This window comes from Oncorhynchus tshawytscha, linkage group LG21 (genome assembly GCF_018296145.1).
Source record: "Oncorhynchus tshawytscha isolate Ot180627B linkage group LG21, Otsh_v2.0, whole genome shotgun sequence".
NCBI classification, from domain to species: domain Eukaryota; kingdom Metazoa; phylum Chordata; class Actinopteri; order Salmoniformes; family Salmonidae; genus Oncorhynchus; species Oncorhynchus tshawytscha.
Genome location: NC_056449.1, coordinates 30,841,637 through 30,860,356, shown reverse-complemented (window position 1 = coordinate 30,860,356; position 18,720 = coordinate 30,841,637). Strand labels below are relative to the sequence as shown.

The 18,720-nt window shown below is 49.6% G+C and overlaps 1 protein-coding gene across 1 annotated transcript in view; it reads left to right on the top strand.

Moving 5' to 3' along the window:
• The window catches only part of LOC112238554 (ankyrin repeat and KH domain-containing protein 1-like), a 77,984-nt gene that overhangs the window by 53,170 nt on the left and 6,094 nt on the right, over nt 1–18,720 (top strand). Inside the window, 22 exon segments of the mRNA XM_042303313.1 lie at nt 1,503–1,646; nt 1,751–1,856; nt 2,413–2,684; nt 3,111–3,377; nt 4,753–4,932; nt 4,934–5,174; nt 5,395–5,450; nt 5,453–5,533; nt 5,640–5,751; nt 5,952–6,097; nt 6,431–6,573; nt 6,839–7,052; nt 7,336–7,511; nt 7,672–7,834; nt 7,966–8,061; nt 8,246–8,555; nt 8,651–8,841; nt 10,398–10,717; nt 10,941–11,093; nt 15,080–15,229; nt 16,053–17,123; nt 17,125–17,572. Coding sequence (XP_042159247.1) covers nt 1,503–1,646; nt 1,751–1,856; nt 2,413–2,684; nt 3,111–3,377; nt 4,753–4,932; nt 4,934–5,174; nt 5,395–5,450; nt 5,453–5,533; nt 5,640–5,751; nt 5,952–6,097; nt 6,431–6,573; nt 6,839–7,052; nt 7,336–7,511; nt 7,672–7,834; nt 7,966–8,061; nt 8,246–8,555; nt 8,651–8,841; nt 10,398–10,717; nt 10,941–11,093; nt 15,080–15,229; nt 16,053–17,123; nt 17,125–17,572 — 5,040 coding nt within the window.

Genomic DNA, 18,720 nt, shown 5'->3' with positions numbered 1-18,720 from the left:
ACACACACACAGACTGAAGGTAGAACACACACACACACAGACTGAAGGTAGAACACACACACACACAGACTGAAGGTAGAACACACACACACACAGACTGAAGGTAGAACACACACACACACAGACTGAAGGTAGAACACACACAAACACACAGACTGAAGGTAGAACACACAGACTGAAGGTAGAACACACACACAAACACACAGACTGAAGGTAGAACACACAGACTGAAGGTAGAACACACACACAGACTGAAGGTAGAACACACACAGACTGAAGGTAGAACACACACACAGACTGAAGGTAGAACACACACAGACTGAAGGTAGAACACACACACAGACTGAAGGTAGAACACACACAGACTGAAGGTAGAACACACACACACAAACACACAGACTGAAGGTAGAACAAACACACAGACTGAAGGTAGACCACAGACACAGACTGAAGGTAGAACACACACAGACTGAAGGTAGAACACACACAGACTGAAGGTAGAACACACACAGGTAGAACACACACAGACTGAAGGTAGAACACACACACACACAGACTGAAGGTAGAACACACACACACACACACACAGACTGAAGGTAGAACACACACACACACAGACTGAAGGTAGAACACACACACACAGACTGAAGGTAGAAAACACACACACACACTGAAGGTAGAACACACACACACACACACTGAAGGTAGAACACACACACACACACACACACACTGAAGGTAGAACACACACACACACACACACACACACACTGAAGGTAGAACACACACACACACACACACACACACACACTGAAGGTAGACACACACACACACACACACACACACACACACTGAAGGTAGAAAACACACACACACACACACACACTGAAGGTAGAAAAACACACACACACACACACACACACACACACACACACACACACACACACACTGAAGGTAGAAAACACACACACACACACACACACTGAAGGTAGAAAACACACACACACACACACACACTGAAGGTAGAAAAACACACACACACACACACACACTGAAGGTAGAAAACACACACACACACACACACACTGAAGGTAGAAAACACACACACACACACACACACTGAAGGTAGAACACACACACACACACACACTGAAGGTAGAACACACACACACACACACACACACACACACACACACACTGAAGGTAGAACACACACACACACACACACACACACACACACTGAAGGTAGAAAACACACACACACACACACACTGAAGGTAGAAAACACACACACACTGAAGGTAGAAAACACACACACACTGAAGGTAGAAAACACACACACACTGAAGGTAGAAAACACACACACACTGAAGGTAGAAAACACACACACACACACACACACTGAAGGTAGAAAACACACACATCAAACTCACGAGGAAGCTGTTTAACTCAGCCATGAAGCCTCATGCAGACTTACTCACTTCCTGTTTCTCCCCCAATAGGACGGCTCGACGATGCTGATTGAAGCTGCGAAGGGCGGCCACACCAACGTGGTGTCCTACCTGCTAGACTTCCCTAACAACATCTTGTCTGTCCACGCTCCTGACCTCTGCCAACTCACACCCCCCTCACAAGACCCCTCTCAGGTTAGACATTTTTTATGAAATTGTTTTACCCAATTGAAACAGGAAATGGCCAGCATGGACATTGTCTTTAACTAGTTGTTTTACGACCACTAATCTATCCCCAGGTTCCTCGTGTCCCATTCCAGGCCCTGGCCATGGTGGTTCCCCCCCAGGAGCCTGACAGAACCCCCTCCAACATCACCACGTCCCCACCACCCGTCTCCAGCAAAGGTGAAATGGGGGGCCTTGGCTTGGCCTGTTATGAACGGGGGCCCTGGCTTGGCCTGTTATGAACGGGGGCCCTGGCTTGGCCTGTTATGAACTGGGGGGCCCTGGCTTGGCCTGTTATGAACTGGGGGGCCCTGGCTTGGCCTGTTATGAACTGGGGGGCCCTGGCTTGGCCTGTTATGAACTGGGGGCCCTGGCTTGGCCTGTTATGAACTGGGGGGCCCTGGCTTGGCCTGTTATGAACTGGGGGCCCTGGCTTGGCCTGTTATGAACTGGGGGGCCCTGGCTTGGCCTGTTATGAACTGGGGGGCCCTGGCTTGGCCTGTTATGAACTGGGGGGGCCCTGGCTTGGCCTGTTATGAACGGGGGGGAAATTACAGGTCTCTCTCATTTTAAGTGGGAGAACTTGCACAATTGGTGGCTGACTAAATACTTTTTTGCCCCACTGTATATATATCGGCTTTGTTGTAATGTGACCTAATCCTGCAAAACATCCCTCTCTCCCTCGATCTCTCGCCATCCTCTTCATCCCTCTTCTTCCTCCATCCCTCCTCTCTAGGTTCGTCCAAGCAGAGACAGGCTGCCCTCCCTCCCAGCCCTTCCAGTCCAGGGGGGGTGCGTCCGGGTCCCGGGGATGCAGAGGCCTTGCCCCCCTTCCACCTGTGCCAGCCCCTGGAGTGTATCGTGGAGGAGACAGAGGGGAAGCTTAATGAGCTGGGCCAGAGGATCTCAGCCATAGAGAAGGCCCAACTGCAGTCTCTGGAACTCATCCAGGGAGAGCCGCTCACCAAAGACAAGATCGAAGAGCTGAAGAAGAGCCGGGAGGAGCAGGTGAGAGCAAACAGAGAGGATCATTCATAGTTATTGGACCACAGAGATCTTTTTGAATTACTTTCCCAAACTCGGTCCTGGGGATCCCAAGGGGTTTTTCCTCCAGCACAACACAGCTGATTCAAATAATCAATTCTTGATGACTTCATTAGCCTTGGAGTCCCCAGGACCGAGTTTGGGGACCACTGTCATAGACCCTCAAGTATAGGGCACACAACGGAAACTTTTAGCTTTTTGCAACACAAAGCGAAAATGTGCGTTTCTAATTCCAGGTAGTCCCATCCTGTTTAATTTATTTAGTTTTGGTGCCTAATGAGTAGGGGACAGAGATCGATAATCTCCACCCATCTAGTCTTTCAACGAATGGAGGTCTGACCATAGAACTATGGGTCTGATTTCTCACCCCTGTGGCGACGTGTCTTTCAGGTCCAGAAGAAGAAGAAGATCCTGAAGGAGCTGCAGAAGGTGGAGCGCCAGCTGCAGTTGAACACCCAGCAGCAGTTCACCAAAGAGTACATGGAGGCCAAGGGCCTGAAGGAGGAGCAGGAGGCAGGCCCGGGGCCAGGGCCGGGGGAAGGGGCCAACACTACCATACCTGGGGTCCTCACAGCATCACCAGGGGTTAACGTGCGCACACAGCCCGGGTCGGATACAGGGTCTGACGAAGAGGAGAACAGAGAGGAGGAAGAAGAGGTTAGGAGTTGGTGGTGGTCTGTTTTTTTTTTGTCATTTTGGTCTGACGGGTAATCAGGAGTTTCTGCTTTTCTGGTGTTGTCCTCCATTCATATCTAATAGAAACTGACTGATCCGTCCCCTCGCATCTAATAGAAACTGACTGATCCGTCCCCTCGTATCTAATAGAAACTGACTGATCCGTCCCCTCGTATCTGATAGAAACTGACTGATCCGTCCCCTCGTATCTAATAGAAACTGACTGATCCGTCCCCTCGTATCTGATAGAAACTGACTGATCCGTCCCCTCGTATCTGATAGAAACTGACTGATCCGTCCCCTCGTATCTGATAGAAACTGACTGATCCGTCCCCTCGTATCTGATAGAAACTGACTGATCCGTCCCCTCGTATCTAATAGAAACTGACTGATCCGCTCCCTTGTATCTAATAAACTGACTGATCCGTCCCTCGTATCTAATAGAAACTGACTGATCCGTCCCCTCGTATCTAATAGAAACTGACTGATCCGTCCCCTCGTATCTAATAGAAACTGACTGATCCGTCCCCTCGTATCTAATAGAAACTGACTGATCCGTCCCCTCGTATCTAATAGAAACTGACTGATCCGTCCCCTCGTATCTAATAGAAACTGACTGATCCGTCCCCTCGTATCTAATAGAAACTGACTGATCCGTCCCCTCGTATCTAATAGAAACTGACTGATCCGTCCCCTCGTATCTAATAGAAACTGACTGATCCGTCCCCTCGTATCTAATAGAAACTGACTGATCCGTCCCCTCGTATCTAATAAACTGACTGATCCGCTCCCTTGTATCTAATAAACTGACTGATCCGCTCCCTCGTATCGAATAGAAACTGACTGATCCGCCCCCTCGTATCGAATAGAAACTGACTGATCCGCCCCCTCGTATCGAATAGAAACGGACTGATCCGTCCCCTCGCATCTAATAGAAACGGACTGATCCGTCCCCTCGCATCTAATAGAAACGGACTGATCCGTCCCCTCGCATCTAATAGAAACGGACTGATCCGTCCCCTCGCATCTAATAGAATCGGACTGATCCGTCCCCTCGTATCTAATAGAAACTGACTGATCCGCCCCCTCGTATCGAATAGAAACGGACTGATCCGTCCCCTCGCATCTAATAGAAACGGACTGATCCGTCCCCTCGTATCTAATAGAAACGGACTGATCCGTCCCCTCGTATCTAATAGAAACGGACTGATCCGTCCCCTCGTATCTAATAGAAACGGACTGATCCGTCCCCTCGTATCTAATAGAAACGGACTGATCCGTCCCTGCTGTGTTTTGTGAGCTGTTTTATTTAGATGCTTTGTTTGACTTTTAGAAGTTTACCTAATTTCTATTCCAGGATGATGAGGATGAGGATGATGATGAAGATGAAGACGAGGTGGAAGGAGAGGAGGAAGATTACGCTAAGCTACCCCAGGTGGACACTATCCTCTACAGGGATGGACAGCAGCCGCCCTTGCCCCCCTCGCCCTCCCCCCAGCCCCTGTCCTCCCCCACTCCCATCTCCACCCCCTCCTCCTCCCCCCCTCCAGACCGCCTTCGTGCCCATCCAGCCCCTACCGGAGTACAGCCCGTGCCCAGCCGACTACCCCTGCCCTGGCACTACCAGCCCTGAGCTGCAGAGGGTACTGGTGGGCCGGCAGATGCCGGGTCAAGGTCAGGGGTTCGGACCAGGGATGGTAGGGCAGCAGGCCCCAGACGGACTCATGGTGGCTTCGCCCGCTCAGACGCTTACAGACACGCTGGATGACATCATGGCAGGTGAGTCGCTGTCTTACAGCTGTTCTGCCTGTTGTGGGTGGCTGCATCTCAATAGTCTTAACTCATTTCTTTACAATTCTCCTTTCCTTCAACTGCACTGATTTGAAAGATCAGGACTGATGAACAAATTCCCCAGAAGAAAGGCCTGAAAAGTAACAAATACTAACTCCTCTCTCTCTCCCCCTCCCTCCGTTCTCTCCTTCTTTCTCTGTTCCAGCAGCGGTGGGCAGCAGAGTACCCATGTTAACCACTACGACATCCCCCACCCCCCTGTCTGACCCCTCTCACAGACCTCCTCCAACATGGGCTCACCCCCCTCCCCACTGCCCCTCTACCCCTCTGTGGACATCGACGCACACGTAAGTCACTCCTCACACACCCTGTGGTTATCAGTGCTCATGTAAAGCCCATTCAAGGCTGAGAGACCCACACACAGCGTTGTTGTAAGTGTCCCTCTCCTTTCAGACGGAGAGTAACCATGACACAGCGCTGACGCTGGCATGTGCTGGAGGACACGAGGAGCTGGTGTCTGTTCTCATCGCACGAGGAGCCAACATCGAGCACCGCGACAAGAAGGGTAACACACACACCACGTTACTGTCCGGTGTTGGGGCCTGTTTATCCACAAGACATGTTTTCATTTCTGATTAATCAGGAATATATATGTTTATTTATATTTACACACAAGGCAGGATTTATACAGTGTTCAAAGTGCTTGACATTGTATTGGGTGTATCTGTACATCTGGTTGTGACCCTCTCCTCGTCCTCTTCCCAGGGTTCACCCCTCTGATCCTGGCTGCCACAGCGGGCCATGCAGGGGTGGTGGAGCTCCTTCTGGATAAAGGGGGCGACATAGAGGCCCAGTCAGAGAGAACCAAGGACACGCCCCTCTCCCTGGCCTGCTCAGGGGGACGACAAGAGGTACACACCACAGAGGTCTGATTGCACACCACAGAGGTCTGATTGCACACCACAGAGGTCTGATTGCACACCACAGAGGTCTGATTGCACACCACAGAGGTCTGATTGCACACCACAGAGGTCTGATTGCACACCACAGAGGTCTGATTGCACACCACAGAGTTGTGATTTAAATGAGTTTTTAATATTTCTAATAATTCTATGGTACACGCTCACTTCCCTTCTATGAATCACCACACTGAACGACTCACCTTTCACTGACTGAAATAGCAAATTGAAAACAGTCTTTACTATGTGCCATTACTTACAGATGACTGTCTTTTCCTCTCCTAGGTGGTGGAGTTGTTGCTGTTGCGAGGAGCCAATAAAGAGCATCGTAATGTGTCAGACTACACTCCTTTGAGCTTGGCGGCGTCTGGAGGCTACGTCAACATCATCAAGATCCTCCTCAACGCCGGCTCAGAGATCAACTCCAGGTACTGGACAGGACAGGACAGGGCGAGGCCACATCTTCTCTTTTAACTGATAACCTTACTTTTCCAGGTCTTCATCAAAAACATTTCTTCATCAAACTTCCACTGAATTGTTAAAATAAGTGATGACTGCACCTTTGGTAGTGAAAGCACTTCTCCTCATGTATCTCATTCAATGATGTCTTCCTGTGTCTGGCTGTCTTGTGTCTCTCTCGGTCTGTCTGTCGCCCGCCTGCCTGACTTTCTGTGTGTCTGGCTCCGTCTCTAGGACGGGCAGTAAGCTGGGTATCTCTCCCCTGATGCTGGCAGCGATGAACGGTCACGTACCAGCGGTCAAGCTGCTGCTGGACATGGGCTCCGACATCAACGCTCAGATCGAGACCAACAGGAACACGGCTCTGACTCTGGCCTGCTTCCAGGGCCGGGCTGAGGTGGTCAGTCTGCTGCTGGACCGCAAGGCCAACGTAGAGCACAGAGCCAAGGTGAGGAGACTGGACCCTTCACAGTCCATGTTATAGTAGTATATCAAGGGAGTCCAGAGCCAAGGTGAGGAGATGGGACCCTTCACAGTCCATGTTATAGTACTATATCAAGGGAGTCCAGAGCCAAGGTGAGGAGATGGGACCCTTCACAGTCCATGTTATAGTACTATATCAAGGGAGTCCAGAGCCAAGGTGCATATAGGCTCTGGTGAATCCAAACTTGCGAATTGTCACTCCGTCTCCCATTGACATCAGTGTGTGTGATGTTGACCTCCCCTGGTAGACTGGTCTGACCCCTCTAATGGAGGCAGCGTCGGGGGGCTATGCTGAGGTGGGCCGGGTGCTGCTGGATAAAGGGGCTGACGTCAACGCCCCTCCTGTCCCCTCGTCCCGGGACACAGCCCTCACCATCGCTGCAGACAAGGGCCACTACAAGTTCTGTGAGCTGCTGATCAATAGGTTGGTGTTAAACCAACCAATCAATCTGAATGAATCAACGTGTTTGTCTGAGTGGGTATTCATTTTGAAAACAGGAATTTCCCTAGAAGGTCATGTTTTCTTTCCCTCGTTCTTTTTATCCCGTGTTGATCTGTTGTCTCTGTTTTCCTCCGTTCTCCAGAGGGGCTCACGTTGATGTGCGCAATAAGAAAGGGAACACACCTCTGTGGCTGGCGGCCAACGGCGGCCATTTTGATGTGGTTCAGCTGCTGGTGCAGGCCGGGGCCGACGTAGACGCTGCAGACAACCGCAAGATCACACCGCTCATGGCTGCCTTCCGTAAGGTAGGTTGTGTCACAGGATGACCCTTCCCCTCTGCAACACCTGGCCCCCTCACTATCTGGTTCCACTATAAGGCCCTGCAGTCTTCCCCCAGCCTGCCTATTTACAGTTGGGCCCCCCCTGTGTTTCTCAGGGTCATGTAAAGGTGGTTCAGTACCTGGTAAAGGAGGTCAACCAGTTCCCCTCAGACATTGAGTGTATGAGATACATCGCCACCATCGCTGACAAGGTAACACCTCCACCAATCACTCTGTGAGCTTGTATGTTGGCTGGATATCATTGGCTGTCAAATGCGCCATAGCTTGTACATGTATGACGGTGGGTTAGAAAGATTTGAGTTTTCACTAACTCTCTCCCTCCCTCCCTCTCTCTCTCTCCATCCCTCCCTCTCTCTCCATCCCTCCCTCTCTCAGGAGTTGTTGAAGAAGTGCCATCAGTGCATGGAGACCATCGTCAAAGCCAAAGACCAGCAGGCTGCTGAAGCCAACAAGAATGCCAGCATTCTCCTCAAGGAGCTCGACCTGGAGAAGTCCAGAGAGGAGAGCAAGAAGCAGGCCCTGGCCGCCAAGAGAGAGAAGCGCAAGGAGAAACGCAAGAAGAAGAAGGAGGAGCAGAAGAGAAAGCAGGAGGAGGAGGAGGAGGATGAAGAGGAGCAGAAGACTACCCAGGAGGAGGATGAGGAGGAAGACTGTGAGATGCAGAAGCAGGATGACTCCGCCGAGGGTAAATTATATCTTGGTTTCAATGTCTAATCATTTGTTCCCAAAATGCCGATAATAACATTTGTTTGTGGTTAACAACTGTCGTTCCCTCTCCAGAAGTGGACCCCCCCATCGACCCACCCAGTGCGACCACCACCACCACCATCGGTATCCCCGCCACCTTCAGCTGTGTGTTCGGCAAGAAGAGGGCCAGTATTGCCACGACGACCAGTGCCAGCCGTAAAAGCAAGAAGAACAAAACCAAGGACTCATCCCCCAGCGAACCAATCATATGTCAGGACCCACAGGTATTAACCAATCATACTGCAGGACCCACAGGTGGTTGGTGTATTTAAAATATAGTTTCAATATAGATTTGATTTAATTTTTGTAATGTATATGTATCTAAACAGTACCAGTCAGAAGTTAACACACCTACTCATTCAAGGGTTTTTCTTTATTTTTACTATTTTCTACATGTAGAATAATAGTGAAGACATCAAAACTATGAAATAACACATGTGGAATCATGTTGTAACCACAAAGTTTGAGCCAATCAGTTGTGTTGTGACAAGGTAGGGGTGGTATACAGGAGATAACCCTATTTGGTAAAAGACCAAGTCCATATTATGGAAAGAACAGCTCAAATAAGCAAAGAGACAACAGTCCATCATTACTTCAGACAAGAAGATCAGTCAATGCGGAACATTTCAAGAACTTTTAAAGTTTCTTCAAGTGCAGTCGCAAAAACCATCAAGCGCTATGATGAAACTGGCTCTCATGAGGACCGCCACAGGAAGCATTCATTAGAGTTAACTGCACCTCAGATTGCAGCCCAAATAAATGCTTCACAGAGTTCAAGTAACAGACACATCTCAACATCAACTGTTCAGAAGAGACTGCGTGAATCAGGCCTTCATGGTCAAATTGCTGCAAAGAAACCATCACTAAAGGACATCAATAAGAAGAAAAGACTTGCTTGGGCCAAGAAACACGTGCAATGGACATTAGACCGGTGGAAATCTGTCCTTTGGTCTGATGAGTCCAAATTTTTTGGTTCTAACCACTGTGACTTTGTGTGGTTCCCACAGTGAAGCATGGAGGGGGAGGTGTGATGGTGTTTTCCTGGTGACGCTGTTTGTGATTTATTTGGTCAGCATATGTGTGGTCAGCATATGTGGGAACTCCTTCAAGCTGGTTGAGAGAATTCCAAGAGTGTGCAAAGCTGTCATCAAGGCAAAGGGTGGCTACTTTGAAGAATCTCAAATATATTTTGATTTGTTTAACACTTTTTTTTTTTTGGTTACTACATCATTCCATGTGTTATTTCATAGTTTTTATGTCTTCGCTATTATTCTACCATGTAGAATATAGTAAAACATAAAGAAGAACCCTTGAATGAGTAGATGTGTCCAAACTTTTGACTGATACTGTATTTAAAAAAAAAAAAATGTATTTATTATTTTACCATTATTTAACGAGGCACATCCGTTAAGAACAAATTCTTATTTTCAATGACAGGCAGTGACAATGACAATGACAAGGCAGTTAACAGTGGGTTAACTGCCCTGTTCAGGGGCAGAACGACAGATCTTGTCAGTTCAGGGATTTGATCTTGCAACCTTTCGGTTACTAGTCCAACACTCTAACCACTAGGCTACCTGCCGCCCATATGATGTATTATGTGACCTGACTGCAGAATATAATGTAGCCTAGCTAAATTTAAGGACAAGAGTGAAGCTGTGATTTTCTGGGTGGCTGCAAATATGTACACATGTCCACTCGTCTTTTCCATTCAGTTATCCGTCAAACAATCTGTCAATCAAGGTGTCTAATCAGTGATGATTCCATCTCTGTCCAGCAGGTGGTGCTGGCACAGCACAAGGCCAACACGATCCATGGGGAGCCACGGGGTGGTGGGGTGACAGGGGCGGGGGGCACCAGCGACTCAGACCCCCTGGACAGCACCGACTGTGCCAGTGAGAGTAGCAGCAGCGGGGGCAAGAGCCAGGAGCTCAACTTCCTCCCCGACCTCCCCTCTTCTTCCTCATCCTCCTCTTCCTCATCCTCCTCTTCGTCCTCGGGCCCCACTCACAGCCTGCTGCCAGGCCCGGAGAAGAAACACTGTCTGCAGCTACACCCAGGCAACCAAGTCAGCGTCTCCATCTCCAAGCCAACACACAAGTGAGTGACCTGCAGCGCTTTAGAGGAGAGCCATTGGTTTGACTTTGACGAACTGTAGTTTTCCTAAAGGAAACCATCAAATCACACACAACAGTGCATTTCTATTAGAAATACATAGATAAAACCTCAACCTTATTAAATGTCAATCTGACCTTTATCCCTTTCTCTCTCTTTCTCCCCCTTGTTCTCTCTCCCCCTCTTTCTTCCCCCCCCAACCTCTCAGAGCTCCAGACATGAGTGAGTTGACCCCCATCAGCTCTGTACCTTCTCAGTTTAAGACCATGTCTCTACCCGTCACATCCCCCAACAGCAAGAGCCTCACCAGCCCCAAGAGGGGACAGAAGAGAGAGGAGGGTTGGAAGGAGGTGGTGAGACGGTGGGTTGATACACACACCATCCATAAAATCAATCTAGAAATGCTTCAAGGAAATCTATAGGATATTTTAGGCCAGTGGTTCCCAAACTTTTTTGGTTACTGTACCACCAACTGAATGTTTCTCTGCCCGGAGTTCCCCTGATGTACCCCCTCATGCATTTTACCAGTAGACCTATGGTCTCATGAGTCTGAAAGTACCCCCTCATGCATTTTACCAGTAGACCTATGGTCTCATGAGTCTGAAAGTACCCCCTCATGCATTTTACCAGTAGACCTATGGTCTCATGAGCCTGAAAGTACCCCCTCATGCATTTTACCAGTAGACCTATCAAATCAAATCAAATTTTATTTGTCACATACACATGGTTAGCAGATGTTAATGCGAGTGTAGCGAAATGCTTGTGCTTCTAGTTCCGACAATGCAGTAATAACGAGCAAGTAATCTAACTAACAATTCCAAAAAAAACTACTGTCATACACAGTGTAAGGGGATAAAGAATATGTACATAAGGATATATGAATGAGTGATGGTACAGAGCAGCATAGGCAAGATACAGTAGATGATATCGAGTACAGTATATACATATGAGATAAGTATGTAAACCAAGTGGCATAGTTAAAGTGGCTAGTGATACATGTATTACATAAGGATGCAGTCGATGATATAGAGTACAGTATCAACGTATGCATATGAGATGAACAATGTAGGGTAAGTAACATTATATAAGGTAGCATTGTTTAAAGTGGCTAGTGATATATTTATATCATTTCCCATCAATTCCCATGATTAAAGTGGCTGGAGTAGAGTCAGTGTCATTGACAGTGTGTTGGCAGTAGCCACTCAATGTTAGTGGTGGCTGTTTAACAGTCTGATGGCCTTGAGATAGAAGCTGTTTTTCAGTCTCTCGGTCCCAGCTTTGATGCACCTGTACTGACCTCGCCTTCTGGATGGCAGCGGGGTGAACAGGCAGTGGCTCGGGTGGTTGATGTCCTTGATGATCTTTATGGCCTTCCTGTAGCATCGGGTGGTGTAGGTGTCCTGGAGGGCAGGTAGTTTGCCCCCGGTGATGCGTTGTGCAGACCTCACTACCCTCTGGAGAGCCTTACGGTTGAGGGCGGTGCAGTTGCCATACCAGGCGGTGATACAACCCGCCAGGATGCTCTCGATTGTGCATCTGTAGAAGTTTGTGAGTGCTTTTGGTGACAAGCCGAATTTCTTCAGCCTCCTGAGGTTGAAGAGGCGCTGCTGCGCCTTCCTCACGATGCTGTCTGTGTGAGTGGACCAATTCAGTTTGTCTGTGATGTGTATGCCGAGGAACTTAAAACTTGCTACCCTCTCCACTACTGTTCCATCGATGTGGATGGGGGTGTTCCCTCTGGTGTTTCCTGAAGTCCACAATCATCTCCTTAGTTTTGTTGACGTTGAGTGTGAGGTTATTTTCCTGACACCACACTCCGAGGGCCCTCACCTCCTCCCTGTAGGCCGTCTCGTCGTTGTTGGTGATCAAGCCTACCACTGTTGTGTCGTCCGCAAACTTGATGATTGAGTTGGAGGCGTGCATGGCCACGCAGTCGTGGGTGAACAGGGAGTACAGGAGAGGGCTCAGAACGCACCCGTGTGGGGCCCCAGTGTTGAGGATCAGCGGGGGAGGAGATGTTGTTGCCTACCCTCACCACCTGGGGCGGCCCGTCAGGAAGTCCAGTACCCAGTTGCACAGGGGGGGGTCGAGACCCAGGGTCTCGAGCTTGATGACGAGCTTGGAGGGTACTATGGTGTTGAATGCCGAGCTGTAGTCGATGAACAGCATTCTCACATAGGTATTCCTCTTGTCCAGATGGGTTAGGGCAGTGTGCAGTGTGGTTGAGATTGCATCGTCTGTGGACCTATTTGGGCGGTAAGCAAATTGGAGTGGGTCAAGGGTGTCAGGTAGGGTGGAGGTGATATGGTCCTTGACTAGTCTCTCAAAGCACTTCATGATGACGGATGTGAGTGCTACGGGCGGTAGTCGTTTAGCTCAGTTACCTTAGCTTTCTTGGGAACAGGAACAATGGTGGCCCTCTTGAAGCATGTGGGAACAGCAGACTGGTATAGGGATTGATTGAATATGTCCGTAAACACACCGGCCAGCTGGTCTGCGCATGCTCTGAGGGCGCGGCTGGGGATGCCGTCTGGGCCTGCAGCCTTGCGAGGGTTAACACGTTTAAATGTCTTACTCACTTCGGCTGCAGTGAAGGAGAGACCGCATGTTTCCGTTGCAGGCCGTGTCAGTGGCACTGTATTGTCCTCAAAGCGGGCAAAAAAGTTATTTAGTCTGCCTGGGAGCAAGACATCCTGGTCCGTGACTGGGCTGGGTTTCTTCCTGTAGTCCGTGATTGACTGTAGACCCTGCCACATACCTCTTGTGTCTGAGCCGTTGAATTGAGATTCTACTTTGTCTCTGTACTGGCGCTTAGCTTGTTTGATAGCCTTGCGGAGGGAATAGCTGCACTGTTTGTATTCAGTCATGTTACCAGACACCTTGCCCTGATTAAAAGCAGTGGTTCGTGCCTTCAGTTTCACACGAATGCTGCCATCAATCCACGGTTTCTGGTTAGGGAATGTTTTAATCGTTGCTATGGGAACGACATCTTCAACGCACGTTCTAATGAACTCGCACACCGTATCAGCGTATTCGTCAATGTTGTTGTCTGACGCAATACGAAACATCTCCCAGTCCACGTGATGGAAGCAGTCTTGGAGTGTGGAGTCAGCTTGGTCGGACCAGCGTTGGACAGACCTCAGCGTGGGAGCTTCTTGTTTTAGTTTCTGTCTGTAGGCAGGGATCAACAAAATGGAGTCGTGGTCAGCTTTTCCCAAAAGGGGGCGGGGCAGGGCCTTATATGCGTCGCGGAAGTTAGAGTAACAATGATCCAGGGTCTTTCCACCCCTGGTTGCGCAATCGATATGCTGATAAAATTTAGGGAGTCTTGTTTTCAGATTAGCCTTGTTAAAATCTCCAGCTACAATGAATGCAGCCTCCGGATAAATCGTTTCCAGTTTGCAGAGAGTTAAATAAAGTTCGTTCAGAGCCATCGATGTGTCTGCTTGGGGGGATATATACGGCTGTGATTATAATCGAAGAGAATTCTCTTGGTAGATAATGCGGTCTACATTTGATTGTGAGGAATTCTAAATCAGGTGAACAGAAGGATTTGAGTTCCTGTATGTTTCTTTCATCACACCATGTCACGTTGGCCAGAAGACATACGCCCCGCCCCTCTTCTTACCAGAAAGATGTTTGTTTCTGTCGGCGCGATGCGTGGAGAAACCCGTTGGCTGCACCGCTTCGGATTGCGTCTCTCCAGTGAGCCATGTTTCCGTGAAGCAAAGAACGTTACAGTCTCTGATGTCCCTCTGGAATGCTACCCTTGCTCGGATTTCATCAACCTTGTTGTCAAGAGACTGGACATTGGCAAGAAGAATGCTAGGGAGTGGTGCACGATGTGCCCGTCTCCGGAGTCTGACCAGAAGACCGCTTCGTTTCCCTCTTTTTCTGAGTCGTTTTTTTTTTGGTCGCTGCATGTGATCCACTCGGTTACACTGGTTGTAAGGCAGAACACAGGATCCGCGTCGCGAAAAACATATTCTTGGTCGTACTGATGGTGAGTTGACGCTGATCTTATATTCAGTAGTTCTTCTCGGCTGTATGTAAAGAAACCTAAGATGACCTGGGGTACTAGTGTAAGAAATAACACGTAAAAAAACAAAAAACTGCATAGTTTCCTAGGAACGCGAAGCAAGGCGGCCATCTCTGTCGGCGCCGGAAGTACGGTCACATGAGTCTGAAAGTACCCCTAGTGGACAGGCCAGGTACCTAGATTCCCTGGTTAGGAACCACTGTTTTAGACAGAGGGAAAGTAAGTTGTCAGGCCTGTGGCTCCCCATGGATCTTGTGCTTTGTCCCGGTTCTAAACCCCATATGAATCTCTCTCTCTCCGGGCTGCAGGTCTAAGAAGCTATCGGTGCCGGCCTCCGTGGTGTCGAGGATCATGGGTAGAGGAGGCTGCAACATCACAGCTATACAGGACGTGACGGGAGCACACATTGACGTGGACAAACAGAAAGACAAGAACGGAGAGAGAATGATCACCATCAGGTAGGACCGGAGAGAGGGAGAGCCTGACCTCTGGTGGCAGCAGACCGTTATTACACCAGTCAGCAGAGTAGAACTGAACACGAGGAAAACAGAGAAAAGAGTAATAATCGTGTTGATTTATCTGAGGGATTCTAATAGTCATGTGTTGATTTATCTGAGGGATTCTAATAGTCATGTGTTGATATATCTGAGGGATTCTAATAGTCATGTGTTGATTTATCTGAGGGATTCTAATAGTCATGTGTTGATATATCTGAGGGATTTTAATAGTCATGTGTTGATTTATCTGAGGGATTTTAATAGTCATGTGTTGATATATCTGAGGGATTCTAAAAGTCATGTGTTGATATATCTGAGGGATTCTAAAAGTCATGTGTTGATTTATCTGAGGGATTCTAATAGTCATGTGTTGATATATCTGAGGGATTCTAATAGTCATGTGTTGATATATCTGAGGGATTCTAAAAGTCATGTGTTGATATATCTGAGGGATTCTAAGAGTCATGTGTTGATATATCTGAGGGATTCTAATAATCATGTGTTTTATCTGAGGGATTCTAATAGTCATGTGTTTTATCTGAGGGATTCTAATAGTCATGTGTTGATATATCTGAGGGATTTTTAATAATCGTGTGTTGATTTATCTGAGGGATTCTAAGTATTTAACAGAGTAATAGATATGTGTTGATTTATAAATCCTCCTGCAGTATCTCCAGGAGATCAGTGAAGATTTGAGATACTGTGATTTGGTTGGAACCATGTCTGTGGAATGTGTACATTGTTGTGTGGCCCCTGACCCCTGTGTTGTGATGGTCCATTCCAGAGGTGGCACGGAATCGACACGCCACGCGGTCCAGCTGATCACCTCTTTGATCCAGGACCCAGCCAAGGAACTAGAGGACCTCATCCCCAGGAACCACATCAGGGCCCCGGGCTCCAAGATCACCTCAGCCCCCTTCCCCACTGGGGCTAACCTTAACCTCAGCGTTGGGACCAAGGCCCTGGGCTCCCTGGTCACGTCCTCTGGGGTCTCCTTCCAGTCCTCTTCCTCTCAGACAGGGGGTAAGATGGGTAAGGGTCTGTCTGGGGTGAGGCAGCCCTTCCCCGTGTCTCTCCCCCTGGCCTACGCCCATCCCCAGCTGGCCCTCCTGGCAGCCCAGACCATGCATCAGATCAGACACCCCATGCTACCCATGGCCCAGTTTGGTGGGACCTTCTCCCCTGCCGCCAGCACCTGGGGCCCGTTCCCGGTGCGGCCGCTGAGTCCCGGTAGCGCCAACAGCTCCCCCAAACACAACGGTGGTAGTAGTGGTAACAACCAGGCCACATCTAACTTGTCAAGTCTTAATGATCACAATAATACATCATCCACGAGCTCCTCTGTCTCCAGTCCTAGTGCCTCTAACAGTCAGACAGCTACGACTACAGGGTCACCCCACACCCCTAACCCCCCTGGGGCCCAGCCCAGCACCCCCACACCCTCCTCAGTCAGGAAACAGCTGTTCACCTCTGACCCCAAGCACATAGGGGTCAACTCTGTCTCCATGGTTACTACCACCACTGTCAGTAGTAGTAGTCACTCAGTGAGAGGTACAGGGTCTCCCGCCCACCAACACACGGGCTTAATGGCTACAAACACCCCTAACCCTCTTCTACCCCAGGTCACCCCCATCTCTCAGCCCCCCAAGTCACCCCCCAGCGCCCCCACTGCTCCCCCAGGAAAGGAGAAGCTGACCCCCTCCCTCTCTCAGGAGGCCCTATCCGTCTCAGTCAACAATGTGGTTAGTTCAGGTGGTTTCACCGCCCCTGTCATGACTGCCCCCTCCAAACTTGAGCCCCGCCAGCAGCAGCAGCACCAACCCCCTCCTCTCCTAACCTCCACTTCCTCATCAGACCCCCTCCACCTCTCCTCCCTCATCAGTCCAGCACCCACCTCCCCCATCCTCCTCCACCCCCTCACACACACACCCCAACAGCACCGTACCTCACTTCTCGGCTCCCGCTCCCCGTGTCTCACACCGCATGCAGCCCCCGACAGGGCCCTACTACCAACACCTCGACCAGCAACAACAAACGTTCCTACCCCATAACACACAGCAAAAAACGTTCCTACCCCATAACACACAGCAACAACAACATGAGCACCCCAAACAGAAGCAGCCCCAGGCATCCCAGCCCCCCTCCATGCCCCCTCAGCCCCAGTCCTCCATGGGTCTGATGAACGGCTCTCCGATACAGCAGCAGCAGGTCCATGGTGGGGCCAAGCCCCAGCAGATGCCCCCTAACTTCGGCCCTGCAGCCCTCTTCAACCATTTCAGCAGCATGTTCGACAACAACAACCAGGTGGGTGCCACCACACATTATTTTCTACTATTTCTGTTCTCCACAGAATCGTTTTTTTTTTCAATAGAGCAGGTCTCTCCAACACTGTTCCTGGACAGCTACCCTCCTGTAGGTTTACACTCCAACCCTGTTCCTGGACAGCTACCCTCCTGTAGGTTTACACTCCAACCCTGTTCCTGGACAGCTACCCTCCTGTAGGTTTACACTCCAACCCTGTTCCTGGACAGCTACCCTCCTGTAGGTTTACACTCCAACCCTGTTCCTGGACAGCTACCCTCCTGTAGGTTTACACTCCAACCCTGTTCCTGGACAGCTACCCTCCTGTAGGTTTACACTCCAATCCTGTTCCTGGACAGCTACCCTCCTGTAGGTTTACACTCCAACCCTGTTCCTGGACAGCTACCCTCCTGTAGGTTTACACTCCAACCCTGTTCCTGGACAGCTACCCTCCTGTAGGTTTACACTCCCAACCCTGTTCCTGGACAGCTACCCTCCTGTAGGTTTACACTCCAACCCTGTTCCTCGTCAGCTACCCTCCTGTAGGTTTACACTCCAACCCTGTTCCTCGTCAGCTACCCTCCTGTAGGTTTACACTCCAACCCTGTTCCTCGTCAGCTACCCTCCTGTAGGTTTACACTCCAACCCTGTTCCTGGACAGCTACCCTCCTGTAGGTTTACACTCCAACCCTGTTCCTGGACAGCTACCCTCCTGTAGGTTTACACTCCAACCCTGTTCCTGGACAGCTACCCTCCTGTAGGTTTACACTCCAACCCTGTTCCTGGACAGCTACCCTCCTGTAGGTTTACACTCCAACCCTAATCTAGCACACGTGATTCTAATAATTAGCTGTTTGGTAAGCTGAATCAGGTTAGTTACAGCTGGGGTTGGAGTTAAAACCTACAGGGGGGTAGCTCTCCAGGAACAGGGTTGGAGTGAACCTACAGGGTTGGAGTGAACCTACAGGAGGGTAGCTGTCCAGGAACAGGGTTGGAGAGAACCTACAGGAGGGGTAGCTGTCCAGGAACAGGGTTGGAGAGAACCTACAGGAGGGTAGCTCTCCAGGAACAGGGTTGGAGAGAACCTACAGGAGGGTAGCTCTCCAGGAACAGGGTTGGAGAGAACCTACAGGAGGGTAGCTCTCCAGGAA